Source organism: Gallinula chloropus (genome assembly GCF_964237585.1).
Source record: "Gallinula chloropus genome assembly, chromosome: 5".
Classification (NCBI taxonomy): Eukaryota; Metazoa; Chordata; class Aves; order Gruiformes; family Rallidae; genus Gallinula; species Gallinula chloropus.
The window spans coordinates 22062333-22075695 of NC_140090.1; the positions used below are offsets into that span (position 1 = coordinate 22062333).

Genomic DNA, 13363 nt, shown 5'->3' on the forward strand with positions numbered 1-13363 from the left:
AAGGATACGTACAGTTAGTTTAATAGCCTTTTCTGGAGCAACACCTATCAGCTGTGGTAACAAGCCTACAGAAACAAAGACATCATAAGGCAACATTATCTTCCTATTAGAGAAAATAGTATTTTATTAGTGCTCTACAGTAATCCCTTTCTGCACATGGGATATCCTTTGAGGTGGATGGCATTTTTGTATGTGATGCTGCTAGAGCACTGCATATTCACACCAGTATAATTTTATATTAAGATTTCTGCTGAAAATGGTAATATAAGGGTGACCAGATCTGCCTTCCACAACCAAGTGAAGCCTGATGCTGTTGCTGTGCAGAAGGAAGAAAAGGGCAAGGACCGAACACACACCTTGGATATGTCTACTACACGAGTTCATCTGAACTCCTTAATATAATTTTTCCATCAAGATTGCAATTACTTTTTAAAATAGGAGAGTAATTGTGAGATACAAACGACTGATAAATTATCAACTCGCTTCTATCCGACTCACTAACCTGAGTTTTCTGAAGGCTCCGGTCAACTAAGGATATAAAGAATTTTCTCTTGATCGGTCCAACATGATAGCATAAACTTCTTTAAACCCTATTACTATTATTTTTTATCTCACCCAGAGGAAGCATTAGTGAACAGAAACCAATTTTGAAAAGGCCCTTGCTCCCAGAAAAATTCATCAAAATGAACTGCCATTTGACAAAAAGCACATACACTTTTCTTGGAACTAGTAGGTTTAAGAAAAAAAAAAATCAGTAGATGGCAGTCTTAACGTTCTAACATACAAGATTATAACAGTATGTTATTTTTAAATCATTTTTCTCCATAGTCATTTTGGCATATGTATAGATTATAAAACTTAAAAGGCTTATTTTTATTAGAAGTAACCACTTCTTAATGTCATTCCATGGTTATGGAATATCAATTTGTCAAAAGTGTTTGCCATTTAACTAACAAAAAATCCCATTCTAATTGTACCAAATATCAGATAACAGCAACAAAACTGTATCGATGAAGCCTTCCACTATCCATTAAATGAAAAAGAATAATAGCTAAAAAATCATAAAGAATGTTAAAAATTCCAAAAAGTACTCTGCCTGCAGAATTTTTATGCTACTTCCTTAAAAGGAAGCTCAGTGCAAATGTGCCTAAATATAAAGTGCAGCAGCTAATATATGCAGTGTAGTGTTTTCTTCCAACACAGTACTTTCTGTGCGATTTACAGACTTACTATGCTGAGGAAAGGTAGTTATTAAATACAAAGAAAGGTTGACAATAACAAAAAGAAATGCTGCCCTCCCAGCCTGAATCGCTGATCTACCATGAAATGAAAATCCAGCTCTGCAATGCCTACATTTAAAAAACCCAAAACTACCAGACAAAACACCACAAGACAATCCCCCCACCCCTCTGTTTATGCAGCTGAACTCACTGGGCACACATTCAGTGTGCCAGAAAACCTGGGAGCCTGCAAAGTCTAGTGAGTCATTAGTTCTGAAGGTGGATGCCAGGATTCAGAAGTGGTGTAATTTTCTGGACCAAAAATTCTAAGTTTTTATTTTAATGTATTAACTTTCCAGTAAGCACTCAGATCTAATTTTTAAACTGCAGTAAATGACTACATGGTACTGTCATATTACAATACAATTAGGATAATCCAGCTCAGGAATGTAAGAACCCAGTAACAGACCCACAGAAACCATGCCATAAATGTTTCTGTTCATTGGGCCCATGACCTAGAGTAACATGCTGACCATTAAGTGTAACATTTTAAAGCCAACGACATGAACTTATACCAAATGTTGAAGACACTTATTAAACAGACTATTAGGTTTAACAAGCTGTCATTCTTTCAAACAAGCGCATTTTTTCTCAAGTGTAAAGCATTGTTTTTAACTCATCAGTGAAATCTTCCTCGATTTAAAAATGTTTGAGAAATGTTAGGAAAAAAATAATTAGAAGCTGCTGTGCAAAACCATGTGGCTGGAGGGGGTGGGGGTGTGAGAGGAAGATAACAGTACTGTACAGTAGCACTGTAGAAATAACCTGATAAATTTAACTCAAGGAGTATTTGCTTCTGTCAAAGATTTAGCAACAAAAAAAGGAAAACAATTTACCAGTAAAATGTAATTGACGGAGACTGCAGCTATTTCATTTACATTTTCACTGACATATTCCTCCCTCTACTTACTTGCATAGCAAAATCCTGCAAGATTACAAAAAACTCTTTAGCCAGAATCCACAGACTTTCACATTCAAAAACATCTCAAATACTGTCCTTAAAGGACACTGTCCTTTCACTGTGACAGAACACATTGCCAAGCAGAAGAGGTTGTGACCACCAGAGAAATGAGTGACTTTGCTCCAACTAAAAAAAAAGTGTGCCAATTAATAAATACCTTACTGATCCTCATGAAAATTGTGCTCTTCATTATGTGAAATGACAATTAAAAATAAAGAATACAACTAAATACCAATTTTAGAGAACTGACTAGCACGTACCCTCTATGTAAACGACTGTTATCGATGTGACAAAACCCCTTTCAGAATCTTCTAAGCTAAAACAAGATCTAAGACAGCTTTCGGTCTAACTGGTAAGTTTCTCTTAATTCTTAACCTGTATTTTAGAGGATTTTTTTTTCTTTTTTCAAATTAGAACTTTTATGAGTTCCACTGTTGATACTTTAAAGTAAAATAGAATAACATAATACAACAGCATTGCAGGATGCAATTTCTTGTTCACGGGAGAAAATTATAAAACAAGTCCCACTACCTGGAAGAGCACGAGGCATAAGGACTGGCATCCAGTTTTAGAGGTACATTTCAAAATTAGTGTCTTCCACCTCTTTTAATGAAACATATTTGCAGCACAATAGATCTTTATTTCTCAGATGCTGATCTGCTCCTGATGTTTGTCCCCAGCCAAAAGTTAAAATCCTCGATTTGTGAAGTGGCAATCATGTCCGTAACAGTCACACCCCAGAAATCAGGGCTTTTCCCAACCTAAGCAGCAAATCGGTAGCAACAAAAATATGCCCACTTTTTTCACAGCAATTGCTTATGACAAACAACGGTCGAGATAAAATAAATACCCAGCTCTACGAAACAAGCAAAATCGTGCATGCTATCAAGTTTCCTGGGTTTCCCATAAAAAAATAGTTGTTGAGGTATTAAAAAAAAAAAGGCAGGAAATCTCTAACTTGATTTATATGTAATTTTCATTTGCTTACCTCTGTAAAGCCCAAAAAAGCCTTCAAAACGCAAAACCTTTTTAAAGCAGTCAAAGCTGTTTTTATACATCAGCTCTCCCACAACAGAACCAGAGGAGCGCTGATTCTGCATACGGGTTTTCACCAGGTCTATGGGATACACCGCAGTAGCACCAACAGCTGTAAGAAAGCATTTGGAGTACTATTTCTGCATCATTCCTGATATAGTATACAATTCTTACAACAATTTTCTACAAGATTTATTTAAACACAAAGAATATATGAAGTGGCAAGATCTCTAGTACATTGGAAATAAGAAAGGAAAGGACAATACTTGAAAGTCTAGAAAAACATCTCAAGCAGAATGGATTATGCTACCATATAAACCAAGTTGCATAGAAGAACAACAAAAAATCTGATTTTACCACTAAGGAAATTCATTACTGGAGTAAAATTTCAGAGGACTGTAGAGCAATACTAGAACAGAAGCAATAAGGAAAAAATGGGAATAGCACAACCAAAAGCAGTTCCACCCTCCAATTCTTCATGTGTATAACCCAGAAATGCACCTTAGATGACATTAAGTAGTCTGGCAAGACAGTCTTGAATTAACCCAAGCTTAAAACCAGAAACATTACTCACCTCCAGCAATTGAGCCCAAAGTGAATCTATAAGCTGATTCAGCCACCTGGAGCCAGATAGGCCTGCCTAATTCTCCAAAAGATTGCTGTGTGAGGAAAAGAAGAGAAAAAAGAATGCTTGAAAATCTGCATGGGAAAACAAAGACGGCTGTGAATTGGCTTTTGTAACATTATAGAAAGAATTGGATAAAAGTTGTTGGCTTCATGTTAAGAAGGAATAAAGAAAGAAATTACTATCTAACTTTCACTACACCTAATGAATGAAATGTATTTTTCAAATATTCCTTTCAGAAAATATTCTTCCTTACATATTCCTACTATAACTGAAACAACTATAGTCAAGAAAGAGTAGACAAAGTCAAATCAACTTTGCTGCTTCCTATTCTGTTGCCTTTGAATTTGTAAGGCATGGAACCCCCTTTTGGCTCAAATAAAACTCAGTATCACAAAACAAATTATCTTCACAGATGGCATCTATCAGCATGGTATGTATTTAAGGATCACATATACATTAATACATAGCATAAGTGTGACATTTCATGTCTTCAAAAAGTCATTACACAAAGTATTCTCCACAGGATTTTTTTTTTTTTGTCAGTTGGCAATTTACAGACACTATTATGACTTCAATCATTATACATAATAAATGTATTAGTGTTTTAAATGATATACATAATAAATGTATTAGTGTTTTAAATAAATACAAGTCCCCATATAAAATATTTGCAGAGACTCATATTATTAGATAGTTTTTGGAAACAAGATGTAACTGTCCACAAACTTGCACTGTGTAAAGAATGCAAGATGGGCCAAATTTTCTTCCAAACATAAATAAGGGCATTAGAGAAGAATCTGTATTATGCAGTATAACATGTCTGGGTTATAAAAGTGGCCAAGATATTACCTGTTAAATTCCACACTAAAGCAGATACTAACACCCATCTCACAAACATAAACTTGTTTTTCTTAAAAAGCACCATGTAACCTTAGGAGATGCACTCCTGAAAGCACAGCTGGCATGTATACAGACCTCAAACTGCTACAGGAGGCTTTGCTCTGATGCACATTATGAATTCACCACAAAGATAACCACATGCACATTTCACAGCTAACTCACCAAGTCTACTTAACTAAGTCATGCTCAGCTTACTGAAGCTCTGGAAAGTGAAATATCCACAGAAAGACAGCTTGTACCTCAGTGAAAGCTACTTTGTTTGGACTGCTACTACACTAGACGTGCAAAAACCTGCATAATGTTATGCTGCATGTACACAGTGTAAGGAGAAGCCTAGGAGATTAAGAGGAGATTGTTACCTGTAAATAATATGAATTCTATTTTATACGTTTTTTTCACAGAAGAGAGAGAAACAGCTACCATTTCTTTCCATAAGACAAAAGAACAGAGAAATTCTGGATAGCACCAAAATTAAAGTGTACATGTGGAACAGCATAAAAAATATAAATCAAACAAGCAAAGAGAAGCAATAAACCTGAAGAACGGCTTTACTAGTCTCAAAACACTAAATTTTCTTGACCTAAAAAAAAAATTTGCAATAAAAAAGGAAAAAAACCACAAAAATAAATTCTAAAATACAGATAGCTCTTTTGATATATGTAAATAAAAGACACATGCAATAATACCACCCCAAAAAGGCTTAGAAACAGGACTTATTCTTCATTCCACAAAAAAATTCTTCTAGTTTTGCACACCTGCTTCCTTTTAGCTGTTTTAAGGTTGTTATTTTTCTTCTAACTGCCAATCATCACATTCAGACATTAATCTTAATGAATATGTCACTGGATGTTAAAAATCAAATTCTTTGTGAAGGAAATGGCACTTTTATATTATCAAATAAGTGTCCACAAAGTTTGCAGTTTACTTGTGTGTTCAGATGGATATGTAAATGAATGTAATTAATGCTATAGCTTTCAAATCATGAATATTTATAAACAGAAAATTGCTGTAGCTGTCATACTCATAGGATTTTCAGCTGCTAGGCTTTAAGAAAATCTTTCACAATGAAAGAATTGACAATAAAGTAAACATGATTGAAAGCAGGCTAATTTCCATTTCCACCAAATCTACAAAGATAGAGTAAGTTCATGTAAAATTTTAGATTTTCCTTTTAAAGGGAATTTTTAAATCTCACAAAAGTTATTACAGATTTTTTTTCATTTTGCAGGGACAGCTGGACCTGACTGGAATTATATTTTCTATTCCAGACTATCTTTCAATTTATCATTACAGTTTAAATAAAGTAATGTAAGGATAGCTTAGGATAAGGTCTAGTAAAAGACTGTTCCTTACAAAACAAACAAAATTGCTTTCTAATGTGCTCTCTTAACACAGAACGTAGAATAGGACGAAAATATAATTTATTACTCAAAGAGTGTGAAACAGTATATTCTGTTCTAGTAATAAGTAGAACTTTAATGAGTAAGCTCATTTAATAACTCAGAAAGTAAGTGCCACAAATACACAAAATAAAACCAAAGTTGGCAGTTTGGAATGTAACTACAAACTTCATTAAAAATATTTTTCATTAGCCTGGATATATGTTGTATACACATTTTTGCATCAGCCATTCCATCATTCTTGTCTTGATGAATCTATAGAAGCCTGTTACCACTAATTTCTGTAGCTGTTACCTAACTTATTTCATTGGGTAAGATATGTCTGATCACCTCAGGACAACAGAGAGGTAACATTAAGAACTGATCAGATGCTCAGTTTAAAAGAGAACTGAATTATCAAATCCACCTGTAATAACAATCAAAATACACTCCAAGTCCTACATATGGAAAACTCGCTATATTCTGCATAGGGAATTTTTTCAACCACAGAAGAAGAACTAATCAAAAATCTTCCTGTCAACAATACATAACCTAGATTTTGTAGTGGACATAACAGCTTAATGGACCTCTTTGTAATTTAAAAAGTGATCTGAGAATAAAAGGCTTTATAAATGGAAGTTTTCATGTTCAGACGGACTCCTGGGACCCCTCGTGTACTGGCAAACACAGGACATTCTCATGGTGAACAAGGCACAGGTGATTTTGTCACTATGCTGCTTCTACATCTCAAACCACCCTGCAGCAGCACTATCTGTCACTGGCATCACCAGAATAGGGAATCTGAATTTACTGGAGATGATGTAGCTTGGAATGGCTGACAAAGTTATTGCTACCAGCTGCATGTCCTCCTGCCCCAACAGCCCAGATGGCTGAGCTACTTGGGAATCAGTCACTGAATCACTGGGATTCAGGAGCAGCATTTTATTGCAACTCATCACCAGCACCAGAGTGCCATACATGCTGAGCTGCAAGAGATGGCCACGCAGCAGCCAATTCATACAAAGCTCAGCTGCCTGCGTGCCAAGCGAGGTGTGGGCAGCTGGGAGCAGAACCCAGGCCCAAGCCAGGCTATGCCCACTTAGGAATCAGAGCCTTTGGATGTCTTGGTAGGCGCCCCAAAAACTTTTAACACAGACTGAATGAGAGAGAATTGGAGTTGTTTAGACACTGTAAGAAAATGGGAACCTTCAGGACGAAAAATTATATTTATCTACTGAAGACACAGATGTATTTAGTCAGAACTATGGGATATGCTCACACAAAACCTTAGGAATTAAGATATCCTACTCCACTTTGTATATTACAGAGGAAAATGGGATGGAATAAAATGTACTGGTTCAAATGAACACTACTGCATTTTCTTGTAAAGCTTACTGAGGGCTCTGTGTAGAATTTCAATTTCTCATGAAGTTTTAACAGTAAAAAGGAAAGATTGCACATCAGAAACTTTTAAGATCAGATCCTATTTTTTAAATAATAAACACCAACCTGCAACCAGCCTATGTATTTTATGTTTATGCAGCCATATAATTCACCATGTACGTGTGTCTTCCTTTCTGAATTTGCTGTGTAACTGTTTCAAGGATTTTCTTGAGTGCATTTTTATCTTTATATTATTAAACAGTTGATTTAATTCACCCTAAACTACTCTTGTGACAGCAGACACCTACAAAATGCTCCAGAAAAATTATTTCTCTAAAATATCTCTGGAATGGAATGGAACAGATTGGAATATTTCTGTTAGCAGCACAGCAGATGCCCCATTATGTTGCAAACTTCAATGTTATCAGTACTTCAGCTTCAGTCTTGGATGCAGGTTAAGGCAAAATTTAATTCACAGCTTCACTAGCGTTAGACAGATCTGCCTGCAAAATAAAGCCTCTCCAATTATAAGCTGAGCGAAGAATAAGGTCAAGGTAAGCCCCCAAAATCTGGATTTATTTCTAGCACGAAAACTTGCAAGCAGTCCTGAAAGTCCTAAAAGCAAGCAGTATGGTACCCAGTAACTGTGGTAGAAGGTCAAAACAGCTAGACAGCAGCATAACCTTTGGTCTTAAAGTAAGAACTTCTTACAAGTTCAAAAAAAGCCATCAAAGTAAGAAACAATTTATATTCAAAATCCTACTGCAGAGTCTGGGACTCTTGTGCTGTACTGTACATGTATATGTTTAATAAGAGAACTATGATAAAATCAAAGCTAGCAAATATGAATGTAAAATTCTGGTTGACCAAAGGTTTAACATTCTACTATGGTATCTTTCATCTTCTCACTATACCTTTTTCATCAGTCTAAATAAATTTTAATTCCCCTTCTACTGCCTAGGTTGGACAGTCAACAAGTGCAGTAAATTCAATTATCATTTTAGATAAATGGTTAAGCCAATCATATAATTGAATTTTTCAAAAAAGAACATAATTATAAGCCTTGCATTTAAAAGTCCTATTTTTACCAACTAAAATAATTTTATACTTGCAGAGTTAGATTACTGAGTGAAGGCCTTTTCAAGAATGAACATATGCATTCACAGTAAGGAATCCAAGTATATAGACACATGCTCATACCTAAACAGGCCATCCTTCAATATGACATCTAACATCTTGTTAAGGCACATACTCAATATTTTGCTTCATTTCTGTCTTTCTATCAATACAGCACATTTCACTTGTTAGGAATCTGTTAAGTGGATTACTCTCTATATGCAACTACATGGAAACATTCACTTAACTTCAACAATTTTATTGCATATATTACTACTACCTACCTGCCTTTGGAGTTCTGCCAAGTTGTAAGGCAATGCACCTTCAGCCAGCGGTGCTATTCTCTCGATATCTGCCAAAGTTAAGCGCCTTTACACAAGGCAGAGAAAAGATTACTCTTAGCTAAAACATCAAAAACATTCAACACACTATTCCTGGCCACACTCCATAGAATACATCCAAAGTTAAAAAAGAACACCTGTCATATTTGAATGCATATCTAAGTCTGCTGCACTGCAATGAAGAATCTTTAGAGTTAAAAGTCCATTCTTGCAGCTTGTAAGTGGAGATAAAGGGGGCTTGGATTATTAGCAAGTTCTTGATTACTAGTAATAAAGGATATAACACACAAACAATTGCTGGGTGTTCCTATCTAAGACTTCAGATGCATTAAAGACCTACGAAAAACATCATCAATACTTTAAGTTAATACCACTCTACTGTAGCCTTTCAGGAGTACTGTACTTTGCTGGTTTATATGCATAACTACAATATGAAAATTAATAATTGTGCTTGATGTACACAATTCACTTACAAAACCCATGTGTACACCAACAGTTTGCAGTGAATAAACTGCTGCAATAAAATACAATGCAAGACACAACCTTTTAAAATTAAGAAAAAAATTAGCAGTTTCCACAAAGAAAACAGCAAAATGATGATTGTAAAATGATAAAATTATTATGTTACCCAGTAACACTGTATAAATCTGCAAGTTGGTAGAGAATATCTATTTCCAGTGGTGTAACTTGTCCAAAACGTATTGCAGAGTGGGTAAATTCCTCTGGATTTAAAAGGGAAAGAGAAATAAAGCAATTGTGTTATTTGTCAAATTTCCTCTTTAAATGCTCACAAGTAACTTTACTATCATAAAACTGAAATCTATCACCAAGATGCAAAATCCATAATGCGAAGGGAAAAGATATCTTTAGAACATCTATCTTCAGCAGGCATTTTCAACACAGATTATGTTTGACTCCACAACTCTGATTTGCAGTAAGAATGCATCAAAGTCAACAAAAAATCTCATACTAGCAGGCTTAATAAAACCACACCCACAATTTGTGATTCTTGTTTCAGAAGTTCTGCAAAACGGAACAAAATATTGGTCCATTATTCACAATTTTAGGGGCACCTGACTCATCAATTGCCATCATGTCCACATCTCTTTCCCTGCTAGCTCTGAATGACCCCAAGCTTAGGTATTCATCTAGCCAAGTTACATTACACATTTCTGACATCACTGGCAAGCTACAGTAAACAAGTCCAGCGGTGAAAACAGAGTAAGATGTATTTATGCATCTCCACCAAAAAACACTGCTAGGCAATTTGGAGGATGAGGACAGACATTTTATGCTTTCCTTTAGGAACAAAGGAATGCAGTGCATATGAACATAAGCCAAACAAAGAAGAAAAACAAGGAACGTGGCATACATAGGCTTGGCTCATCCCACCCATCCAGGTACAAAATACAGCGATAAAATCTGTCATAAAATGACTACTAAAGGAATCCACCCATGCCTGTGGGAAGACTGAAATATGGCAACTTTTCATATGCAACAGGATTACTTATGTCCTAACAGACATAAACTATATATACAACTCCCAAGGCAGGTAAGCACTAAGAAATTATAAATTATCATCATTTTCCTAAAAAAGATTTAATCATGAAAAAGTAACTAGTGCTAAAACAACATGGAGATGACCGATGATGGATTTTCAAACTTAACCCATTCTATCACATTTCCTAGAAACTTTCTATCTCTAAGAAACCAGGCATCCCTTTCAAGGAGTGGTAAAATCCTTAATCATACAGTGATGTTGCGCATACAAACTAGTAAGGTCAACAAAGCTTCTGCCAGAATCCTGATTCTTTTCCTCAATGGGCTAGCTGAAAATCATTACTAGACTGTGAAAACAAAAATCATCCTTTAAACATTTTCACAGTAGCCCTAAGCTTCTTGCATACTACTGCACTTCTGACTTGCCTTAACCCATATGCAACACTAGATTACAAATTGCACTGAACTAAAAAGTTAATAAAATGTAGGAAATATACTTTACCTTTTGTGACTTCAACATCTTTTCTTGTACCTGCTATATTACTGTATATCTTCCTAACAAGATCCATGTTGTTCAAAAGGGCATTAAATGCATTGAAATAGGAAAAGCTGACCTGATGTGAAACAGTTCCACCAGCTACCTTTAAAAATGAAACAAAGGCAGTGAAGTGACTTAAGTCCTTTTATAGCATCTTATTAGAAATTACAGAAATATTAATTTGGGCAAATAACGGAAGAATTAAATATTTTCTTATATTCCTTTAAGATATTTTTAATAGAAACATGAGGGAAGAAATATTAGACAGGATACTACTTTTTGGTAAAAACCGAACATTGGGAAATAATCAGGGAATAATAATCACATAAATAGATTCAGTTTATCTTATACACACACTAAATGTGTCATCGAGTATTTTTTTAATGTTCTTTATTCCTAAGAGAAATGTATGTAAATGCTACTTTAGATAAAGGCACTGACTTCTTGCACCACATACAGCAGTGGCCATTTATTTCAAAGTTAGTACATCCTATAAATTTTACAGAAGACAGTATGCCTTATTAGTTAGACAAGGCAAGATTTCTAGGTAAAACAGTAAGATAAAACTTACTACTTTATATAACTTGCTTTCTAATATACTTTTGTATACTATATCCTTTTAGTTAATAACTTTTACGTCATTTACTTTACCTACAGATCTTGCCAGACTACCACAGCTGTAAGCATTCTACCTCTAGAATCTACATACTGATTTTCCAAATCCTGATCTGAAAAAACCATTAACAGCCTTCACCTATTGAGATCTGTCATATATTCAAATACAAAAATCAGATGCTTTTGTCCTAAATGAACATTCTTCCTGTGCCAAGTACAGTCTGTCCTACTTTAGTGCAAAGTACAGTAGACTAACTCAAACTGTTACCAATAGAACTTTAAGCACGTAAACCAGGCTGCCAAACTTTGCCACTACTGCAGCCCTGGAGCGCTGCCCTGTTTAACCCTGCCCACTCTATTATGAAGGTGATAATCTCTAGCACCAAGGCAGTGATAAACAGGTAGGAGAAGACAAAGTGGGAGACAAGCTGTAACATCTGAATTAAATGCTGAATTCAAGGCACTTTTCTTTACACTTACCGAAACTAAATTTTCTTCCACAAATGGAGTTAGCATATGTGAGCGAAGCGTGACCATGATGTCACTGAAGTCCAACCCAGTTATCATACCACTTTTATTTTTGTCCTTCAGTGCAAAAGCTTGTCTTGCGTGTTCTGACTGTAGCTCCTAGAATGAATATTCAGAAATGGCAAATTAGAAGCAAATTCTGTAACTCACTGTCCACAAAACTCTAATTTAATATTCTGAGGGCATGCCTCAATATGGCTGTGGGTGTATATCACAGCACAGCTGCAGTTTAAACTTAAAAGCCAGCTCAACTAAAACAAGAAGTCTGCATAGTGATTTTATCCATAGATTCATTCCTCTGTCAAAGAATGGCCTCAATTCAACTGTAAGAAAATACACACTTTCACTAAATGATTTAAAAAAGAAACTTCACATACTCATGTCCTGTCTGATATCTATTCCTTTATTAAATACTTAACTGCTACAGAAACTTCTTATATTGATCTTAAGGACTCAACGCGAGCTGATCTCTTACACATCCAAGATGAAATATGGCTGGGCTATTATAAACTAACTCATTGAAAAGCACTTGAAAATAAACAGGAGGACAGTGAAAATTATATAATATAGATTTAGATTGCCCCCAACAGCTACCTCCCATAATGTCAGAAATGGTCACTCATTTCAGGCAATTTAAAACTCCTATACAATCTGTACAAACCTTCATATAAAGCACACTGCAGTAACCTAACCTCGAGATAATAATGATGGTTGTAAATTCTATGTCCAGAAAAAGTTGTTTCCTTCTATTCAAGCAAACAATAAAGCACATTCAGCTGTCATTCCGACCTCCAGAAGCAGCTAAAATAATAACCGTGTTCTGACAGACAATAAGAAGAGAGCAAACTCTCTAGCTTATATCACCTTTACAGTAATTTCTCAAGTCTTATAACCCCAAGATCAAGGTTTTCTAGATCAGGGTGCAACAAGACCTGCTCTGATCCAAGTCCCAAACCCCACAAGGTGCTATTTAGACCAAATAAGAAAACCAGCCTGATCTAAAAGGAGGAACAGCAGTATCCATTATTGCAGCACATACTACAATTCCCTATACAGATTCTTTTATGACAACAGTAAGAGGTTACCATATCTAACATGACAGTATTTTGCAACAATAAACATAAATCCAGAATAGGCATTTATCACTTTACTCTAGGTT

The 13363-nt window shown here is 35.3% G+C and overlaps 1 protein-coding gene across 1 annotated transcript in view; it reads right to left on the reverse strand.

The window, feature by feature from the left end:
- The window catches only part of SLC25A12 (solute carrier family 25 member 12), a 48807-nt gene that overhangs the window by 14085 nt on the left and 21359 nt on the right, over positions 1-13363 (reverse strand). The window contains exons 6-12 of the mRNA XM_084265715.1: positions 12157-12303; positions 11026-11164; positions 9652-9745; positions 8967-9051; positions 3851-3935; positions 3230-3388; positions 13-65 (exon numbers count right to left, since the gene is read on the reverse strand). Coding sequence (XP_084121841.1) covers positions 13-65; positions 3230-3388; positions 3851-3935; positions 8967-9051; positions 9652-9745; positions 11026-11164; positions 12157-12303 — 762 coding nt within the window. The remainder of the gene's footprint in view (positions 1-12; positions 66-3229; positions 3389-3850; positions 3936-8966; positions 9052-9651; positions 9746-11025; positions 11165-12156; positions 12304-13363) is intronic.